Genomic DNA, 22,063 nt, shown 5'->3' with positions numbered 1-22,063 from the left:
CAGATTCTTGATGCACAATACCACATTTCTGGTGGTGACACTTGTGGCAGGTCTTCCAGATTGCTCATCATCTTCTGGGGACGTTCTTCTGCTTTGGAAATGCTTGTACCTCTCGAAACATTGCATATGACCCATTGCGTCATCACTGTATGCTTGCCGAAGCATGCTCAATTTCTCTGTTGCCGATTTCTCAAGTTTAGCACAAAATTTCACGTTGGCTCTTTGCACCTGTCCATGACAAAATGGCAGACTACAGCATATGTGTGATCACAAAAACACAAATTTCACAACTTGTGAAGTAAACACAGCAGTGTCATTCGGCATACTACCTCCTGAAGGTCACTGCTGGCTCTCACTGTGCATGCAACCGTGTGTTGCCATCTGTTGGCATGCTACAGAACTAATCCAGGAACTTTTTGACACCACCTTGTATTATTGACCCTTGAGGCATGAAATGTGAAAAAGTCAGGAATTTGGTAGGAGGTGTTAGTCAATTAAATTGACTGACCGTTCTGGTACTTGGCTGGTACTTTATTTTATTAGCTCTGGAAGTATGAAATGCAAAGCCAACCTTGACAGGATTTGAACTCTAAACATGATAAGCTAGATGAAATACCACAACACACTTTGTCTGGTACTATAACAATATAGGTGCATGGCTAGAAATTTGTTGGGTGGTAAATGTCAATTATATCAATCCCAGTACTGACTGGTATTTTATCAATCCCAGAAAGGTGAAAGGCAAAGTTGATCTCAGTAGGATTTGAGCTCAGAATGCAAGAGCCAAAGCAAGAAGATAGTTCAAATTGAGCTTCATAAAAATAAAATATAAAAGGAAATGAAAAAACATGTAGGGGTTAATAAATATAGAGGTGCAGGCATGGCTGTGGTAAGAAGTTTGTTTCCTAACCACATGATTCCAGGTTCAGTCCTACTGCATGGCGTCTTGGGAAGGTGTCTTCTACTGTAGCCTCAAGCTGATCAAAGCTTTGTCAGTGGATTTGGTAGATGGAAACATAATCTACATGTGTGTGTCTGTGTTTGTCCCCCCATCACTGCTTGACATCTATTGTTGGTATGTTTACATCCCTATAATTTAACTGTTCAGCGAAAGAGACCGATAGAAAAAATACCAGGCTTAGGAAAAATATAAGTTCTGGGCTAAACTCATTTGATTAAAAGTTCTACAAGGTGGTGCTGCATCATGACCATAATCTAATGATTGAAACAAGTAAGACATACTTGTATTTTCCCCCCAAAATATGCCATTCATGTTTAAAAGTTCATTTCATAATTCTGTTTAAAGTTATTTTTTTCAGATATAACATTTGCATTATTTGTAATATATATATATATATATATATATATATATATATAAATATATATATATATATATATATATTGATAGAAAGGACAACCAAAGAAAGAAAGAGACTTTGATGTTATGTAAATAGAGGAATTTATCTGTAAAAATATGTGACAATCATTCGGTAGCCATGATAAAACTCCAAATTTCGGATGCCAGGGTGGAAACCCACGCCACCATCTCTTCAGTTATCTGGCCATTGAAAATTGCTGTGAAAGTGACTATTAAATAAAGGGAAATTACTGTGTGGTTGACCGTTATTAAGACAAAAGAGCTATTAGAATGACCGCTAAGTGAGGGGAGGGAGTAAAAATGTCCATAGTATTCGCGTAAGTGCACCAGTCCATACATACACATGCGCGCCCGCATACCCACGAACATGCGCCTATATGTATATACTCATCCACCCTCACTTGAAACACACACATGCTCACCCACACATTCGCCAAAATATGTTGTCACTTTTAACACTTGATCTTGATATTAATATTTATATATATTTAGCATTTTTCAATTTATGAAATAAATTTTTCTTCATAGAAAAATACATTTTCTTCATTAACAAAATTATTTCTTCCTATCGTATGTATGCATTTTTCATTATCAATAAATTTGTTGTAATTTTTTTTTTTAATTTTCAAAAGCAGTTACACTGTCTTTGGCTTTCTCTTTTAGTTGATGTTCTCTTACTTATTTTGGTCATTGGACTGTGGCCATGCTGGGGCACCACACTGAAGGGTTTAATAAAATTTTTTTTTAAACTCTAGTATTGACTCCATCAGTCTTTTTTACTGAATTGTTAGATACAAGGATGTAAAGAAACTAATGCTGGTTGTCAGGTGATGGACGGACACACACACACACACACACACACACACACACACACACACACACACACACACACAATGGGCTTCCACAATGCCTTTACCTACTTTAACCACACAGCCATGCCTGCACCTAACTATGGTTTTTTTTTTGCTGTGTGGTAAGAAGCTTGCTCCTCAGCTACATAGTTCTAGGTTCAGTCCCATTGCATGGCACCTTGGGCAAGTGTCTTCTATAATCTTGAGCTAAGTAAAGCCTTTTGAATAGATTTGGTTGACGGACACTGAAAGAAGCCCATTGATGTTGGCGTGTTTACATCCCTGTAACTTGGTTCGGCAAAAGAATTTGATAGAATAAGTACCAAGTTTAACAAAAAAAAAAAAAAATGTAAGTACTGGGGTTCATTCATTCAACAAAAAATTCTTCAAAGCATTGCCCCAGCATGGCCGTAGTCTAATGTCTGAAACAAGTAAAAGATAAAAGATTATCAGAAATGATTACATAGTCACCTTGAATAGATGTTCTCATGTGCAGAATTTCGGCCGCTAAGGTTACAAACTTATTGCTTATAACTTAGAACATACACACAAACAACAAATACGAGACTCCAGTATTAGACAGATTCCACTGAGTGGACACATAGACATATATGCGAAAAATAAGTCCCCCAAATTCTAGGTCTTCCGACTCTACTTATGTTCAGCGAATACCACAGATGAAGCACAGATAAACAAAGAAAATACTTTCATACAAAAGTACAAACCAAGACTTAAACTTTAACAGTGTATATACACAAATAACTATTCACACACAAAATTCATTCTGTCACTTATCATGAGGAAGCCATGCATCTAACAACCTAAATTTTAGTCACCGGACTACATACAAACAACTCCTGTCCACTCTCCTACCAGACAGATTAAATTTGGACTGTCTTGATTATAACTAAACATGTTCACTCGACCTTGCCAGCCATCTTTTAAAGTGCAAAATATACCTGTCATGCAACACTAATGCATGAATATAGCAGGAAACGTACAAAAGGTTATAAACTTAATCATGTGTTCACTCTCTACAAAAACTTGACAGAAAACATTCAGAACATTGATTGTTTGGAGTTGTCTAGTCAACTGCATCAGCCTTAACTTATGACGCCAAACATTGTCACTTGATACTAACACTCAGACATAGCGGGGAACCTACAAAAATTTCTAAGACCAGTCACGTGACTATCCTCTACCAGTCAAATCCTATCGAAAACATATACTAATTTGAGTCATGAACTCCCTATAGAAATAGGGCAAGCTTCAAACACTAGTTAGAAGCAAGGCAGCTGCAGCATAAGTCATATCTTTCTATTTGAACTTTTTGAGAATCACTGTAAACTGTGGAATCGGTTAAAGCTTTAAATATATTAATAAAACATATTTTAACTATTCTCAGTACATTTTCAACTTCTATATATATATAATGAGGGTAGAAATTGATATAAATCAATTAAAACCAGTGGCTTAGCATATTTAAAAAATCCGAAGATTAAAAATTATATTACATACAAAATTGAGAGGAATGACTACCAAAGTGGTCATATTAGGAGTCTACTTTGGTGGTCATTCCTCTTAATTTTGTAATATATATATATATATATATATATATATATATATATGTATATATATATATATATATATTACATACAAAATTAAGATACCTACCTCTAAAGTTTGAATTAAACGTGTTGAATATTCTAATATTTTCATTTCTTATTTGTTCATTTTTCTAGCTTCCACCATGTTACAACAGATTCTACGTGATATGTATATTGATCAAGAGTTGCTGGCAGAGCTTTCTGAGGAACAGAAACATATTTTATTTATGAAAATGAGGGAGGTGAGTTGTGTGCTTTTTTTTTTTGCTGATTGTTTTTTTGAGAATGATCATTCTGTGATAGAGTAGTCACTGCTGACGAGCCTGCAATTTTACAGGCAAAGCTTATCAAGTCCATTGATCTAGCTTCACTTATGAGGTGGTTATCTCCCCTGTCAGTATATGAAAATGTGCTTTTTTGCAGTTCTAAGCGTTTTAACTTTTATTTCTAGCAATGTAGGTGCTACTCAGCACCCTCAGTCACAATTAGTGTTGATTGAACTTTTCTATTTTGGTTATATATATATATATATATATATATATATATATATTTGTGTATTAAGTCTAACATTGGTTTCATGTCAACGAATACCTCAAACAGTTATCAAGTTTATCACATGGAACATCAGTGTTCATCTCCATTTTGTTTTTACCCAAAATAGAGATGAACACCAATGTTCCATGTGATAGGTTTGATAATTGTTGAGATATTCCTTGTCATGAAACCAATGGTAGCCTTAATACACAGATAAAGAATCTTTATCCACCAATGCAGTGTTGAGCACTCATTCTCATTGTTCGATATATATATATATATATATATATATATATCGAACAATGAGAATGAGTGCTCAACACTGCATTGGTGGATAAAGATTCTTTATCTGTGTATTAAGGCTACCATTGGTTTCAATATACATATATATATATATATATATATATATATATATATATATATATATATATATATATATTATATATATATATATATATATATATATATATATATATATATTATTATTATTATTATTATTATTATTATCTGCAGTCAGTAGTTGTAACTATGATTGTTTGTGGTTTTGGCATGACTTGATAAGCTTTCTCCATACTAGTTGGTTTTTCACTTGACTTTGTCGTTTATTATGATCAATTCCTTTCCACTTCATGTTCCTTTTTGCAGTCTCTAGGTCTTCCCCCTGCATAGTTGGGAATAAAGTAGTTGTCTGGGGAGTCTGGTGTTGCCCATCCTGTGTACACATCCCAACCAACATAAATTTCTATCTATGAAAATTTCCATCATAGGAGATAGACCAGCATTCTGTAGGATCTCTTCATTCCTGATAATGTCCAACAGAGTGATATTATTTGTTGCAACTGTCTCATCATATACGCATGTAATTTGTCTACTTGAGCTTTATAGACTGTCCAGGTTTCAGTGCCATACAGCAAGGAAGAAAGCGCTACAGCTTAGTATACCTTATATGTATATATACACATATATACTAATAAGATGAGAAAATAGAGAGGTAATAAATTATTATTTATTAATTAAAAAATTGACAAACATCCCTTACTGCTATTTCAATTTCAGACCTTCAGAAAATTAATTAAATTAATTTTCTGAAGGTCTGGAATTAAAACAGCAGTAAGGGGTGTTAGTCAATTTTTAAATTAATAAATAGTAATTTATTAATTACCTCTCTATTTTCTCATCTTATTAGTATAATAAATAAATATATATAAACTGCGGTTTATATAGTTACCTTGTAGTTGAGTATTAAATGTAATGTTCAATATTCTTTGTATAGGTAATTAACCAGTACTTTCATAGGATTTTGCTATCCCTGAATGAGGTTTGTACCTTTAGTTGTGCTTCTGTATACATATATATACATTATTTACATAGGACAGATATGTGTCCTCATCTTGTTTGTTGTTACCACAATATTTTGGCTGATTTTACTCTCCAGGTGTCCTGGTGGAATTTTGAACCCAACCCTGGGTTCTCATTCCAAAGTATTTTTTTGCTGGTATTATTATTATTATTATCATGATTATGCCCGTGGGCAATTATAGAGTGAATTTTAGAGTTTATGAACAAAGTATTTTATCTTTTCTTAATACTGGTTCCCATATTCTACTCATATCTGCACTAGGTCTGCTAAGGAGGTTATTGTGTCTTAGCATATGTGCTGCCTCTTTTAGTTTTCATATTTTCCAGTGGCATACTTTACTTAAGATAATATCTTTGAAGTATTTAGCTGAGTAAGGGTTGGCAATTCAAGGAAAGCATGCTGATGAGGGAAGCTTCATGGACGCACATGAGCTGAGAATTTGCTTGAACAGAAAACACAGCTACACCAGAGCTGAAATCCAAAATGATATTTTAAAAACAATGAGTGATATGGTTTTGAAAGGCATAATAAAAACTAATAAAGAATCTAAGCAGGTTGGATGGTACTCAAGATATTCAGGGTAAGGGACTGGAGGTTATTTGTGCTCATCCTGTGAATGATTATTTTGAAATTAAAGATAATGTTTTAGGAATCTACAATATAGATAGTACAACTGGTAAATCTCTTTGTCAAATGATTCTTGATGTACTTCTATGCCTTCAATTACCAATTCAAAATTTTCGATGCCAGACATATGATGGTGCAGCTATATGGCAGGTAAACATCATGGTTGTCAAGCAGAAATAAAGAAGACTTTCTGGCCCATTACGTGCACTGCAGCGCTCATATTTCTCACCTTAAATCCCTTCAACAAGCTTCATTTATCAAAAATGCTCTGGATTACATGAATGAATTGGGGAAACTACATCAGGGAAATTTAAGAAAAATGAAGTATCGTCACCATGCTCCTTAAAACCTGTGTGCCCTACTCAGTGGCTAACATGACTTTTTGCAGTCAAAGCCCTTTTTGAAAATTATTCAGATGTCCTCATTTCTTTACAAGAGGCAACAAATAAGTTTGGCACCAACATTGCCTCCAGAGTTAATTGTATTCTTACATGTCTCTCTATGGGCCAATGTTTTCTTGGATTGTATGTTGTAGTTCCATTACAACTCCTTGAAGGATTGAGCAAATCTTTTCAAAGTACCACTATTAATCTAGGTGGCATGTTACATAGTGTCAAACTGGTGCAGGAGGAGCTAAAAAAAATCTACACAGGGAAGAAAAATTTCAGGAGCTGTTCAATACAGCAGAAAAAATGATTTATCAACTCAATATTTCTCCTTTGGAGCTACCCAGGCAACAAAAAGTTCCTAAAAGATACCAGGAAGAAATGCATAAAAATATCAACATTGCACTGTTTTGGATTATTACAGAGTGCAGTATTTGTAGGTAGTGGATACTGCAATAGCAAATTTGAGAGATTTTTTTTTTCATAGGATTTAGCAGATTATGAAAAACTAAACAATATTTTACTCAATGGAAATTTTTGTGTTGAAATGATTGTGCAGTATCCAGAGCTTAATGAATTTTCTTTAAGGAATGAAGTACCTTTTTATAGAAATCATCATAGTGGATCATTGTAAAATATTCAGTAAAATGCAACCAGAAGTCCGTTGCATGTCTCCAAATGTTGAGCAATTGCTCAGGCTACTTTCAGTGTTTCCAACCAGTTCTTGTGAAGCTGAAAGATCTTTTAGTGCTCTGCAGAGACTCAAAACGTAACTGTGATTGACCATGAGTCAGCAAAGGCTGAATCATATTCTAATATGTCACGTTCATAAAGATGTTTTGAAAAAGATTAGTTGTGTAGAAATTGATAAATTATTTATTGACAGCAATGACGCAATTGACAGCAATGACGGAAAGTTCTAAATGACAATAAATTTACTTTATATTTTTTTTTATTCAAATGGTTAATTCTGGTTAATGCTTACAATATTAATTCTAGTTAACCTAAATTCTTTTTAAGCTTATTTTTTTATATCTGAACTTCGTTTGAATATATAAAATTTAATTAGAGTAAAATTTTAATCATATGATAGGGTCTGGGAAAGACACCATAAGCAATACTAACATGCTCCTTTAAGAATCAACAAATGTTGGTTTGTCCCCTTCACATTTTTAAGGCAAATGAAGCCCCTGTATATGTGTATGTATATATATATAGATTGGCAACATTCATCAGTTTCTTGTAAATGGGGTCAAAACCTCGAAATATTGAATGCAAGATAAGTCTACATTAATTCATATATTTGCTTTTTGGGGATTTGCCTTGCATTTACTTCACATTGTTCTGGCCTTACCCTTGATCCTTTATACAATATAGTCTACGCAATGCTTCATAGTAATGTTGGCACTCCGTCGCTTACGATGACGAGGGTTCCAGTTGATCCAATCAATGGAACAGCCTGCTCGTGAAATTAACGTGCAAGTGGCTGAGCACTCCACAGACACGTGTACCTTTAACGTAGTTCTCAGGGATATTCAGCGTGATACAGTGTGACAAGGCTGACCCTTTGAATTACAGGCACAACAGAAACAGGAAGTAAGAGTGAGAGAAAGTTGTGGTGAAAGAGTAAAGCAGGGTTTGCCACCATTCCCTGGTGGAACTTCGTGGAGCTTTAGGTGTTTTCGCTCAATAAACACAACGCCCGGTGTGGGAATCGAAACCGCAATCCTATGACCACGAGTCCGCAGCCCTAACCACTGGGCCATTGCGCCTCCACGCTTCATAGTAATTATTTCATTATAATATATATATATATATATATATATATATATATATATATATATATATATATATAAATATACCTTTTTTTTAAACGTGATCCACAAGAACCACCACACCCACCATCATCAATATCACTACCACAACTATTACTTCAACCATTACAAGTTACCATCACCACATAGCAAGAGAGCCTATACATAGATGAGAAAGCCATGGCTGAGTTGATGTTACTGGCACCCACCTTAAATCAGAGGTTACAGATGATAGGCAAGTGGACTGAGCCCCTGAAATCTTGAAGTGCTGCATACGTATGGTGCACCAGTAAGCTAAAACTAATGTTCCCTATTAGGAAGTGAGTATTCCAATACTTTGTGAATTCTGCTTTGCAGTGATAGGAAGAGCTGAAGTCGAAGGTTCAAAAAGCAATGTTACACATGCTTGGCTGCCACAAGCCTGTCATCTTGGTTTTCAGTATAAATCAAGATCTACCACCTCTACAATCACTATGACATCGATCATCATCACCACATCATCATCATCACATCTACCACAAAAATTACTCCCATCATCATTATCATCTCCCCTACCACCACCACAGTCCTCTTCACCACTTTTATACCTACCATTACAACCAGTAGCACACCTACATCACAATTGCCAGCAGTACTGCCACCAGAACAACAACAATAAAAAGAACACTCAGAGAACACACACCTCTGCCAAGGCAGCACCAATGTCCTCTCAACGATTAGCCAGAGACGATTTTTTAAATGAGAATATCTGAAATAAACTCGACTGCTCTCACAAACAAGAATACTAAAAACGAACCTGACTATTCTCAAAAATTAAATAAAAACACAGGGAAAATAATCTAGAATCCTTGTCTGGTACTGGATTGATCCCAAAATCTAATCAGTTTGTGCAGGTCACAAAGCCAAACATCCCTGAAAGTTTCATCTGAACCCATCCAGTAGTTCTTGAGATATCTTGTCCACGGACAAACGAACAAACACGACTGAAAACAATACCTCCACCATTGCTAAGGCAGAGGTAATAATGACAATTATTACCACCACCACCACAATCATTGTTTTCTGCCATAGCTACAACTATAGCTATTCCCACAACCATCATCAGTATCACCATTATAACTACAACCTTAACCATCACTACTGAATACAACCACACCACCACCAGACTAGCAAAAGAGTCTATAGATGGTCCCCTTGACTTGCTAAAAATATCAGACAAGTCGTTCTTAACAGTTTAACATTCAGATTACTCTGTCAAATTTAATACTTATTTATGCACATTATTTTGAATTAATCATGCATTGTCTTGTAGCTTTGAGATTCCAATGATGTGATTGTATAGTTTTACAATGACATTGAAGGGTATGTGGGAAAGGCTGGACCTGCTTAGTTTCAATGGAAAACAAAATATTTGATCCAGATATCAGATATTATACTTATTTATTCACAACATTTTGAATTAATTGTGTATTATCTTGTAGCTTCACGATTTCAAATCATGCGATTATTTACTTTTAGAATGACATTGTAAGATAATTGCGAGAGGTCAAGATCTGGCTGGTTTGAACTTAAAACAGGTAGAATATTTGAGCCAGATGTGGTCAGTTTAAATGCTAAAGGGTTAAATCACATTTCACTGCCTTCAAAAAGGACATAGATAATATTAGAAAAAGGTAGGATGGGCATGGATGGCCATCCTACCTTTTTCTAATATTATCTATGTCCTTTTTGAAGGCAGTGAAATGTGATTTAACCCTTTAGCATTTAAACTGACCACATCTGGCTCAAATATTCTACCTGTTTTAAGTTCAAACCAGCCAGATCTTGACCTCTCGCAATTATCTTACAATGTCATTCTAAAAGTAAATAATCGCATGATTTGAAATCCTGAAGCTACAAGATAATACACAATTAATTCAAAATGTCTACTTGACAAAGGCTGATTTCTTCATAAATAACACAGCCACAGTCAACATTACTGCTGTCACCAACTCCACCATAACCATCACCCCACTACACACACATACACACTGTAATTATGTTCATAATCAATAAACCTCAGTGTTTGCAGGGATTTAAAAAAAAAACCCCTAAAATTCCGTCCCCTCCCCTGCAGTGTTACAAATGTAATTTTTTTGCTGTTGTTTGCAGGAACAAGTACGTCGATGGAAATATAATGAAGAAAGATTTGAGAAAGAGTTCAAGAAACGACCAAAGAAACCACCTAAACCAGGTAAGACAATGTCCTGTAATTGTTGTTGTCACTGTTCATGTTGTCTGACATTTGGAGTATTTTAATCAGTTCCTTTGGTTTAGTCCCTGTCAACATCAATCTGATTTCATCCTCTAGATACTTACACTTAGTTGATTTATGATTATACATCAACTGATTTATACATCTACAAATACAGATTCATACACATATGCTTGTACACACACACACACACACACACACATTTATATTACACATATACACACACATACACATGTTAAAGTGCATGCATGGACCTCTGTACCCACCTTCATGAATATAGATGTACACCCACACACGTGCCTCCACACCTGTTTTCAGGGCCTTGTCCTAGACTTGTCAAAGGCAAGATGGAAGTTATTCTCTCAGTAGGAAGTACAACATGACTAATTAACCAAGTAACTATAGTAACCAAGAGAAAGGAGAGAAAAAAGACAATGCTATTTTTCTTTAAAGAAACAATCAGTGAAAGCATAACAGCACTAATGACCCTGTTAAAGATCTCTGAGGCCCGTTGAAGGAAGGTGGAGTAACCTGGCTCAAATCCTTGCAACAGAGTGGACTCCTTCAAAGGTACCTAAGTACCAAATGATGGTGTTAAACTAGGTGGCAGTCTACCACCTAAACAGGTACAAGTATATGGAAAGCTACTTGAACATAAGGGGACAAACTGCTGGGTATTAATCCTAGATATGCTGAACTTCAGTTGGCTCTAAAGGCTGCCATATTATAAATTCTTCAATTTTTCTTACTTTCTCACCTGATCCTTCTTGAGGTTCTTACATTACAGTCTGCTTCCCATAAGTTTAGGTCTTGGTATAGGTCAAAAGGGACTACCTCGCATCCAAGGCCATTTTGTTTCTTTACAAATCCATAATTTGTTCTTGTATTGAATAACTGTAGTCACATTTGGGCAGGTGCACCATCTTGTCGCTTGGATCTCCTTGATCAGGTTCAGAAATGAGTCTCTAATTTGATTGGTTTCTCTCTTGCTTCAACTCTGCAACCCTTGTCACATCAACCTGACATCACCAGTCTTAGTCTTTCCTATTGCTACTACCACACAGGAAGTACTCTGATGAACTTCCTCTCTTAGCTCCAGATCACTTTGTGCCATCTCGCCTGACTCAAAACTCACAGCATCTTCATCCAAATGCTGTTGTGCTCCATGAACAAGGCAGGCTTTCTATGGTCGTAGCTTTTCCCTCAAACTGCCAGACTTTGGAATTCTCTTCCATCTCATTGTTTTCCTTCTTATGACCTGAACTCTTTCAACTCTAAAGTAAATTCATTCCTTTTGTTTTATTTTCTCCTTCTTTACACTACATGACTTTTTACCTTGTTTGGGACTTTCTAAAAATAAAAAATAAAAAATAAAAATTAGGGTTTTAATATGTAGAATTATGATAGCATATTTCTAAAGGAGTTCTAGGTTAAAAACAAATTTGGAGGGTAGACGTAGTCCATTGCTCAGTTTGGCACTGCCACCTGGTTCTTGAGTGCCTTTAGCAGAATTCCCTCTTTTGCAAGCATTTGGCACAGACTGGAGGAATTTATCCTTCAGTATGCCCTGAAAAAAGTGAAATGATCCTAACATGACTAAATAGGGAAAACCCCCTCTCCAGATGTAAACAAGTTCCAGCAATAGCTGGGAAGTTAACCCTATGATAGACTGACATCCAGTTCAGTAAGGAGTGTTGTTATCTCATTCACTTTTATGTATAGAAACCAGGTTAAGCACTAGCCTCATGATTCCTAATGCTCATGACAGACCTAATTCTAAGTAAGTTTTGTGTACAGTATTATACAACTTGTTAGTGATTCTCTCATTATTATTGTTATAAGTATTATGAAATCTGTGCTTTGCTGAAGAGGTCTAATAAGATTGAAACATGCCTGGAGTTGTCTCTCATTTTTGTCAAAATGATTAAAATAGCATTAGGCAAATAATTATCTCTAATTAAAGATTTAATCATCTACTGCATCAAATATATCAATACTAATTTTACTATTTTTTCCCATTTAGATGGCATTTCTGCATATGATTTTACTATTATTTTTAAAATATACTTTGTATTTGTTTATTTTGGATGAGTTTTGTTACTTAAGGTCTGATGACTGCTGAGAAAACTAGTAAAGTACAGGAAAGATTCATGAGAGTTATGTAAACCGTGTACACAAAGGATGTAAAGAAGACTGGCAATGAGTTTAGTAAGAATTTAATGTTCAGGTTAATATGCATCAAATTCTTTGGGCCCTATTCTAAACATCCCTTTATTTAATTATTTTGAATATAGTATTTTAATTATAGTACAAGTTGCCTTGTTTTTTTAAATATGCTTTTATATATATATATATATATATATATATATATATACACACAAATATGAATTAGAAGCAGTGCTAGTATTGTAAACATTATTTAACACATAGACTCAATGTATGTGCTTTGCTTGTTTGCCAGTAGGCTGAGATTTGACGTGAAATGACTCTCTCAAAGACAGACCAGACAACTCACCATAAATCCCATTCAGGAGCAATGGACATCAGTGTTTCACCATTTTAATGGCTTATCAACATTATGTTTTTATACTATTTTGCAAATAGTCATGGACAGGCTAGTCAGCTTGCCTCCAATTCAGTTCAGGTACATGATATTGATGAGCCACTAAAATACACAGAATACACAGAATATTTGCAACTGATTTTTCCTCGTCAGTCAATGACCCAAAATATCATAGTGGTTTCACACCACTTACCATTAAGATCACTCAATTTTGGAGATATCAGAGCTCTTATTCAGCTTCTGGGAAAAAGCTAGCGAATATATACTAAGACAGAAACAAACAAGATCTTATATAACTACAACAGACAAAGAATTATGCGTATATAACAGCACAAAGCCATACGGTTATAAACAGCACTAAAAGAATAATTATACATATACCACAAAACATATACCATGAAAATTTTAGAAAAAACATAAATAGGTGAGTGAGTGGAAATCGAACCGGTGAGTGTGTTAATTAATAAGGCATTAAAACAGAATGACTTTCATCATATACAACAAAATATGATATGTTTGACTTGATCTTTAAAAGTTTTGGATAAGGGAGTTGAATGGGAAAATTCCTGGAGATTTATTCTCTTCACATATCTAGGTTGGAATTGTCTTGTTTTATTGTGTGTGTTTGTGTGTGTAGAGGGATGTAGTACAGTAATCCCTCAACTATCATGGGTGTGACCTTCCAAAACCCTCCACAATAGGTGAAAATCCACAAAGTTGAAATAGTACGTACTGTATGTATTTTTAAAATTATTTTTATAATTTGTATATATTCATTTAATTATAAATGCAAAACAACACCATGGAGGAATTGATGTAAGCTTAAATAATAAACTGCGATAGGTGAACCACAATATGGTGAGGGATTACCGAGGGATTACAAAACGATGCATTACTCATTAAAATGCAGTATTTTGTAAGGTTTGTAGTTTTTATACTTGAATCAATTCATTCACAAGCTTTAATAAATGTAATTTCATCTTTCAATTGCTTACGATATATATAGCAGCTCTTGATGCAAAAAACAAAATTCTAAAAAAAAATATTGCTTAGAAGTGGCTGTGTGGTAAGCAGCTTGCTTACCAACCACATGGTTATGGGTTCAGTCCCACTGCGTGACACGTTGGGCAAGTGTCTTCTACTATAGCCTTAGGCCGACCAAAGCCTTGTGAGTGGATTTGGTAGACAGAAACTGAAAGAAGCCTGTCATATATATGTATATATATATGTATATGTGTGTATATGTTTGTATGTCTGTGTTTGTCCCCCCAACATCGCTTGATAACCGATGCTGGTGTGTTTACGTCCCCTTGACTTAGCGGTTCGACAAAAAAGACCGATAGGATAAGTACTAGATTTACAAAGAATAAGTCCTAGGGGCGATTTGCTCGACTAAAGGTGGTGCTCCAGCATAGCCGCAGTCAAATGACTGAAACAAGTAAAAGAATATATGTACCATACAAAAACCAGAGCTAAAGGAATGGCGTAATATACTTGAACACAAGTTATCTCCCTTGAACCATTGTATTAGAATACTGTGTAAAATTTAGTGAAGCATTGTGTGATATTAAAGAGATTTATTGTATAAGGCTGCAATAATGTGAGAAGATAGTTTATTTTGTACCTTCTTGCTCTGTTCTGGTCTTACACTGCAAATCCCTTTAATGTGTACATATCATCATCATCATATGTCCGTTTTCCATGCTGGCGTGGATTGGATAGTTTGACAGGAGCTGTCTGGGCTCTATGTCTGTTTTGGCATTGTTTCTACAGCTGCTTGCCCTTCCTAATGCCAACCACTTTACAGAATGTACTGGATACTTTCAAGTGGCATCAATATGGGTGCTTTTTACATGGCACCAGCACCCACAAGCCTGCAAGGTTAGGAACGCACAGCTGAAGAGGGATGCTGGGGACATACCTGTTATGCAAGGACAACCACAATTTTACTTAGCTTGACATGTCTTCTCAAGCACAGTGAACCACTAGGAGCCTTGGTCCCTTGTCATCCCCTCTGTGAAGCCCAATGTCTGAAGATCTTTTCGCATCACTCCCTCCCTTGTCTTCCTATGTCTACCCCTTCCACATGTTCTCTCCACAATTAGAGATTGGTACCTCTTGATGCAACTGTTTTCATTCATATGCATTACTTGACCGTACCGACATAGTCTTCTCTCTTGAACACTACATCTGGTATATATAAAAGGTAAGGAAGTATTTGCTTTTTGCTGCCTGGACAGTGAGTTCTATAAAAATGCATTATTTACAGTAAAAATTGTTTGTGTGTGTGTGTGTGTGTGTGTAAGACACGAGGTCTTTAGTTCATTAGTGATCTGAAGGAATAGATACACTGAGTAAGTGCTATAATTGGTCATCTGTTAGGTTCCAAGTTCACTGCTGAGGCTGGAGCTAGGGATCTGTATTAGGGTTCTGAATTAGCAGGTATATTTTATATTAGAAGAAAAAGGACAACAAAAACCAAGGCAGGACAGGTATTTCAAGTCATTTAGAATATTTAATTAGGGTAAGGTGAATTACAGCTGTTTCTGGGATATCCCAAGTGATAGGCTAGCATGTCCTTACACTGGGTATCCTGACTTCAGAGACAAAGTAACTATGTATGAAAGTTCTAGACAGGAAAATTCAGTCTATAAGGAATAAAATAATGAATGAAATAGATAAAAGAATAAAGAGTAAAGCAGTAGATAGGAGAATATCGACAGGAGAATAAAGTTCACAGTTCATCTTCTTCCAGAGGGTATGGAGGTTGATCCATACTTTCATGAAAGTATAGCCCTTAGGTAGATTGAGAAAGACAGGCATCATGATAGACAGATATGAGTTTGAATGAGTGAATAGAGGAGAGAAGAAAGAAAAGAAAGGAATGGGATAGGTGTGGAAAAGAATGAATGAGGGTGAATGAATAAGTATGGGAAAGAATGAATGACTCATCCTCTTCCATGTAATGTCCTTGGTCATAGTTGACAACAACGGATGAACATCATATATGTGAAAAATAAGTGTAAGACTAAAAATGAAATACAGATGTAAAGTTACATCTGAGGGTAAAGAATACTTTTACATCAATGCAACATCATTAATTTTCAAGAGGAGACTGGCAAATCATTTGAGTTCATTTAGAGATAAAAGTAAAAGATTCCAAAGAAGTTTAAGTAAATTAATCTGGTCTATTAAAGACAGAAACAAAGACTATACTATCAATTGGGAATTAATTTGTACTGCAAAACCATACAGACCTGGAATTTAAAAAAATGTGACCTATGTTTAGAGTTTTACCAAATTTTTACATCTAAGGGAAATGTAATAAAATCGTCCAACCCATGCTAGCATGGAAAGCGGACGTTAAATGATGATGATGATGATATATATATATGATGTCTGAAGTTACAGGTATTGATAACATTTATTCTCCCTTTTATATATATATATATATATATATATGAAGGTTTTTTCCTATAGGTTGGTTCCAATTTAATTACTTGATAATTTGATAAAATATTCAATAGGATTTTTACTCTTTAAAAATCAAATTTTTAAAGTAGCTGGTTGTTCAGTTTCAGAAAGCAGCAGCATGTAATCCTAAAAACTTGCGTAATATCTTACTTGTAGCCTAATCTAGCAACCTTGTGGGGGACAGAATCACTGGAGCACTGTGATATTTGGTTGTGTCTTTTTATTTTCCAAGTTTAAATTCCAATTTGGTCTGTTTCTTCTTGTCCTTCTGGGAGTCAGTATAATTTGTTCTAACAAAACATACATGTTTAAATAGGGATAAATATTACTTCTCGTTATTAATATTGTCTCTGTTGCTAATAGATATCAATGGAATATATACCAGTCTTGCACTGAGGTCAGTTGTGGTCTTATGTTAATGTTAGAAATGAATAGAGGGAAATATCGAAAAACAGTGGGTTGGAGAAATGTTGGAGTGCTATGCTTCAAATACATGTCTGTATACAAGACAATGGGGGAGCCTGTCGGTAGTCACTTAGTCTGCTAGAAATAATAGTCAAATCTCCCTCAAACCACTCCCAACCACAGGGATTTCAAGTGAGATAGTATGCCGCAATATGTTACTAGGTGCTCTGCAAAAATGACCTTTTAAAAAATGTGAAAAACAAACTGAAATTCTAAATATGTAAGCAATATAATATGAATTTCTATTTAACCTTCAGCTGTGTCAACCAAATGTCTAACCTAAACTAAACTCACGAGTAGAGGACAAGAGGACTTGTAATTCATTTACAGTTGTTTGACTAATAAAAAAAGAAGTTTGGTTTTTGATTCTCTTCTTTTCTTTTTATCTTTTACATATTTCAGTCACAAGACTGCAGCCATGCTGGGGCACTGCCTCGAGGAGTTTTAGTTAAACTAATTGATCCCAGTACCTATTTTCTTTTGAAACCCGATGTGTATTCAATCAGTCTCTTTTTGTCAAACCACTAAGTTACAGGGACATAAACACACCAGCACTTGTTGTCAAGTAGTGATAGGGCACCAACAGACACAAAGACACACACACACATGACAGGCTTCTTTCAGTTTCCATCTACCAAATCCACTCACAATGCTGTAGTCACCCTGAGGCTATAGTAGAAGACACTTGCCCAAGGTACTACACAGTGGGACTGAACCCAGACCCATGTGGTTGGAAAGCAGATTTCTTACCACATAGCCATACCAGTATAAATTTTTTCTTAAAAATGCTAATAAAAGTCAGAAATAAGTTCGGCATTCAAATTCTGCTGAGGTTAACTTTGCCTTTCATTCCTTTGGGGGTTGATAAAATATGTATTAGTCAAGTATTGGAGGAGTGGGAGGGATAATGCAATTGACTTATCCTTCTTCTCAAAATTGCTGGTCTTGTGTGACAATCACTCACAACATTAATATTATTATTTAGTCAATAAGCCGGCAGAATCATTAACATGCTGGCATTTCTTCCTGCTTTACAACCTGATTTCAAATTCTGCTGAGGTCAACTTGGCCTTTTGATCTTTTCATCAGAGTTAATAAATTTAGTACTAGGGCTGAGTAAGCTCCATCCACTAAAATTGTAGGCCTTGTGCTTCCAGTAGAAGTGTTGTTTATTATTATTATTAGTAGTAGTAGTTGTAGTAGTAACAGCAAACTAACTTTTAAGGCAGTGAAATGGTGGAATCATTAGAATGCTTGAAAAAAAAAATGCCTTGCAGCATTTGCCTTTCTGGGTTCAAATCTCACAGAGGTCAACTTTGCCCTTCATCCTTTCAAGATTAATAAAATAAAGTATGAATCAAGTACTGGAGTTAATTGTATCAATTTAATGCCTTCTCTCAAAATTGTTGGCATTAGAAACCAATATGAGAGCCTCTTAGCTTAAAAAGAAAAAATGGATAATGTTGTCCTAGATATACAATGTCTAATGGAAAATGATGAACTGAGCATGTCTGAAATGTTTTTTTTCTTATCAGAGTTTTATCTTAAGTGCTGACCTGCATGTTAAACAATTACTAAAATGCTCTCTATCATAATCATTTTTTGGTTTTGGCTTACTTTATTATATACTAGCAGAAATACCCGGCGTTGCCCGGGTTAAAGAGAATAATGAAATCTAAAAACGCTGTCTAGACTACGCATCATCTTTATATATAGAGATGTATATACACACATGCACCCAAACACACATATATATATGTATATCAATATAAATATATGAAAGTCAATGAAGTTTCGTAAAAGAAGGTGATCATGTACATACTTTCTTGCTGTTGTGATTATAACACCTCATTGTAAACTATGTTCCTTGTTTTCCCTTGTGGAGCATATACAAATAGGTTTTTTGTTGCTGCCCACTCTTGAGCAGCCAACATACAGTTGTCCATGTGAGAAGCAGGGCTCTTCCAAGAGAAGACCAGCTACAGACAGTGTTTGACCCTGATATTTGTTTATGGACATGGCAAAAGTCACACGAAAGGGGAATTGTAGTCTTCTGAATGTAAAAGGAATGTCTGCTCCTGATGGATTAAGAGGAATTCTTGGAATAAAGACGTCATCCCCTTTTGCACATCCAGAAAGAATGGTAGCCTCGATAACGTGTGACATCATTTTCTAAATTATGCTCATCTGTTATGTTCGGGTTAAAATTTCATCAACATCAAAAATATATGAATTTTCATGGGAGTTATGGCCGTTATGCAAAGAATATAATTTCCAAATTTCATAAAGATCCATTCAGTACTTTTGACATAGTTTTGGATAAGAAAACAAATGACTAATGTGTGTGTTTGTGTGCATGTGTATGTGTGTGTGATGGGTGTATATATGTATAGATATCTGTATGCATGTATATATATGTATATATGTGTACATATTACATGTACATCTATATATATATATATACATCTACACATACGTATACATATACATGTATGTATAGATCTATATATATATTTACATATACGTGTACATCTATATGTATACATATACATCTCTCTCTCTCTCTTTTTGTCTCTCTCTCTCTTTTTGTCTCTCTCTCTCTTTTTGTCTCTCTCTCTCTTTTTGTCTCTCTCTCTCTTTTTGTCTCTCTCTCTCTTTTTGTCTCTCTCTTTCTCTCTTTCTCTCTCTGTGAAAGTATCTGTCACTACAGTATCGAAATGTGATTGTTTCAGTTAGTGGAATAGTTTCATTTTTAAAGTGAAAGTATTTGACATGAGTGTTTTTGTTTCACTTTTGACACGTAATACTTAAATAGTGGAGGAGATATTATGTTGCCGTGTGCTCGAACTCTGCAAGAAGTTAATAATTTTTTTTTGACTAAAACACAACTGGAATCCTAAGTAAGGCATGTGTAAAATTTGAATGAAATTGGTTGCGTAGTTCTCGAGTTTTAGGGATTCAGACAGACAGACAGACAGGCAGACAGACACACATTCTCATTTTTATATATATATAGATGTATATATGTGTGTGTATCTCACATATTTTGGGAACAATAACATTACTTGGTGTTTTATTGTATTTCCTGCTGCAAGATTGACATAAGAGTATGTGTAACTCAGTGCAGAGCAAGTATCACAAGAGATCAGGTTTTTTTCTTGTTTTCTTGCTTGCATCAGTAAAAAATACACACACACACATACATGCACATTCTTTTGTTGATGACCTTAAGCTGTGAGTAATATTTTCAACACCAAAAGACAGAACTGGCCTAAACTTTCTTACAGAACATAGAAATAGAGTTTGTAATGGGTAAGTGGATATATTTGGTAGTCATATGTAGAGGAATTGCCAACCAGACGAAGAATATGAATATCAGTGGTCAGTCTGTCTCCTCTATCTCCAGTGATGTTACAAACACCTCAGATTCAATGAGAATATTGCATATGGTGGTGCTATGTGTAAAATGATAGGAATAGTAATCTCTTTTTCAATAGCTACCCCAGAATATATATAGTCTTCTACCTGGCTGGCTCCTGTCAAACTGTCCAACCCATGCCAGCATGGAAGACTGACATTAAATGATGATGATGCCATATATATAATCACTGGGAAGGCTGTGCCTTTGCTATCACCTGCCTGGTCTCTCCAAGAAGTCTTCAGCAAGCAGTCTTCAGGCTCTGAGAACACGGTCTACAGGCTGGTCAGATAAAGTGGCACAATGAAACATGTTAGGGGCTAACAGCACTGTTCCAAGACCCGACCAACACATTGACCATTAACCAGTCTACTTGCTACACTTGTGCATGTGCACACCCACACGCACATACACACACGCATACCTACATCTATAATGCATGTGTTCTGAGCTCGAAGATTGCTTAGACACAAGGTGTGTTATAAAAATCTTCCTAGCCATATGCCACCAAAGCCAGAAACTATTAGTAGCTCATATCTTTTATACTCTGCATATTAAATGATATATACATACGCTTTCTCTTTTTTACTCTTTTACATTTTTACACATTTCAATCATTTGAATGCGAGCATGCTGAAGCACTGCCTTTAGTCAAAGAAATCAACTCCAGGACTTATTCTATTGGTCTCTTTTGCTGAACCACTATGTTTCAAGGACATAAACACACCAACATCAGTTGTCAAGCAATGGTGTGGAGGACAAACACAGACACATAAATATATATATACATATACACAACAGGTTTCTTTGTTTCCATCTACCAAATCCACTCACAAGGCTTTGGCCAGTCCAAGGCTATAGTAGAAAACACTTGCCCAAGGTGACATGCAGTGGGACTGATCCTGGAACTATGTGGTTACACACACACATAGGTATATGTATATCTACATGTGTGTGTATATTTACATATATATATATATATATAATTTGAAGATAAACAACAAAAATTCAATAGGTTATAGCAGTACGTACGTTTCGTAACAGCTCCATTTATTCATGTAGTGAGAACACCACAGAAAATATTCTGTGCTATTTTCTGTGGTGTTCTCACTACATGAATAAATGGAGCTTGTACGAAACGTACGTACTGCTATAACCTATTGAATTTTTGTTGCTTATCTTCAAATTTTATTCACCAAATCTCTTGATTTTGTTTTTGGTTTTTATCCTACCAAATTCTGGTGCCTCAAACATTTTAAGTACCACATTTAATCTTTTGATTAAATCTATATTATTATATATATATATATATATATATATATATATATATAT

The 22,063-nt window shown here is 35.2% G+C and overlaps 1 protein-coding gene across 2 annotated transcripts in view; it reads left to right on the top strand.

Moving 5' to 3' along the window:
• LOC106876359 (SH2 domain-containing protein 4B) overlaps positions 1–22,063 on the top strand; it is a 134,734-nt gene that overhangs the window by 40,918 nt on the left and 71,753 nt on the right. For both annotated transcript variants that reach the window (XM_089342279.1, XM_089342280.1), the window contains exons 2-3: positions 3,972–4,078; positions 10,709–10,790. In XM_089342279.1, coding sequence (XP_089198405.1) covers positions 3,980–4,078; positions 10,709–10,790 — 181 coding nt within the window. In that variant the 5' untranslated portion in view covers positions 3,972–3,979. The remainder of the gene's footprint in view (positions 1–3,971; positions 4,079–10,708; positions 10,791–22,063) is intronic.

This window comes from Octopus bimaculoides, chromosome 25, assembly GCF_046866305.1.
Source record: "Octopus bimaculoides isolate indiv1 chromosome 25, ASM4686630v1, whole genome shotgun sequence".
NCBI lineage: Eukaryota > Metazoa > Mollusca > Cephalopoda > Octopoda > Octopodidae > Octopus > Octopus bimaculoides.
Note: the sequence above shows the minus strand (reverse complement) of the source record. Positions and strands in the feature narration are given on the sequence as shown.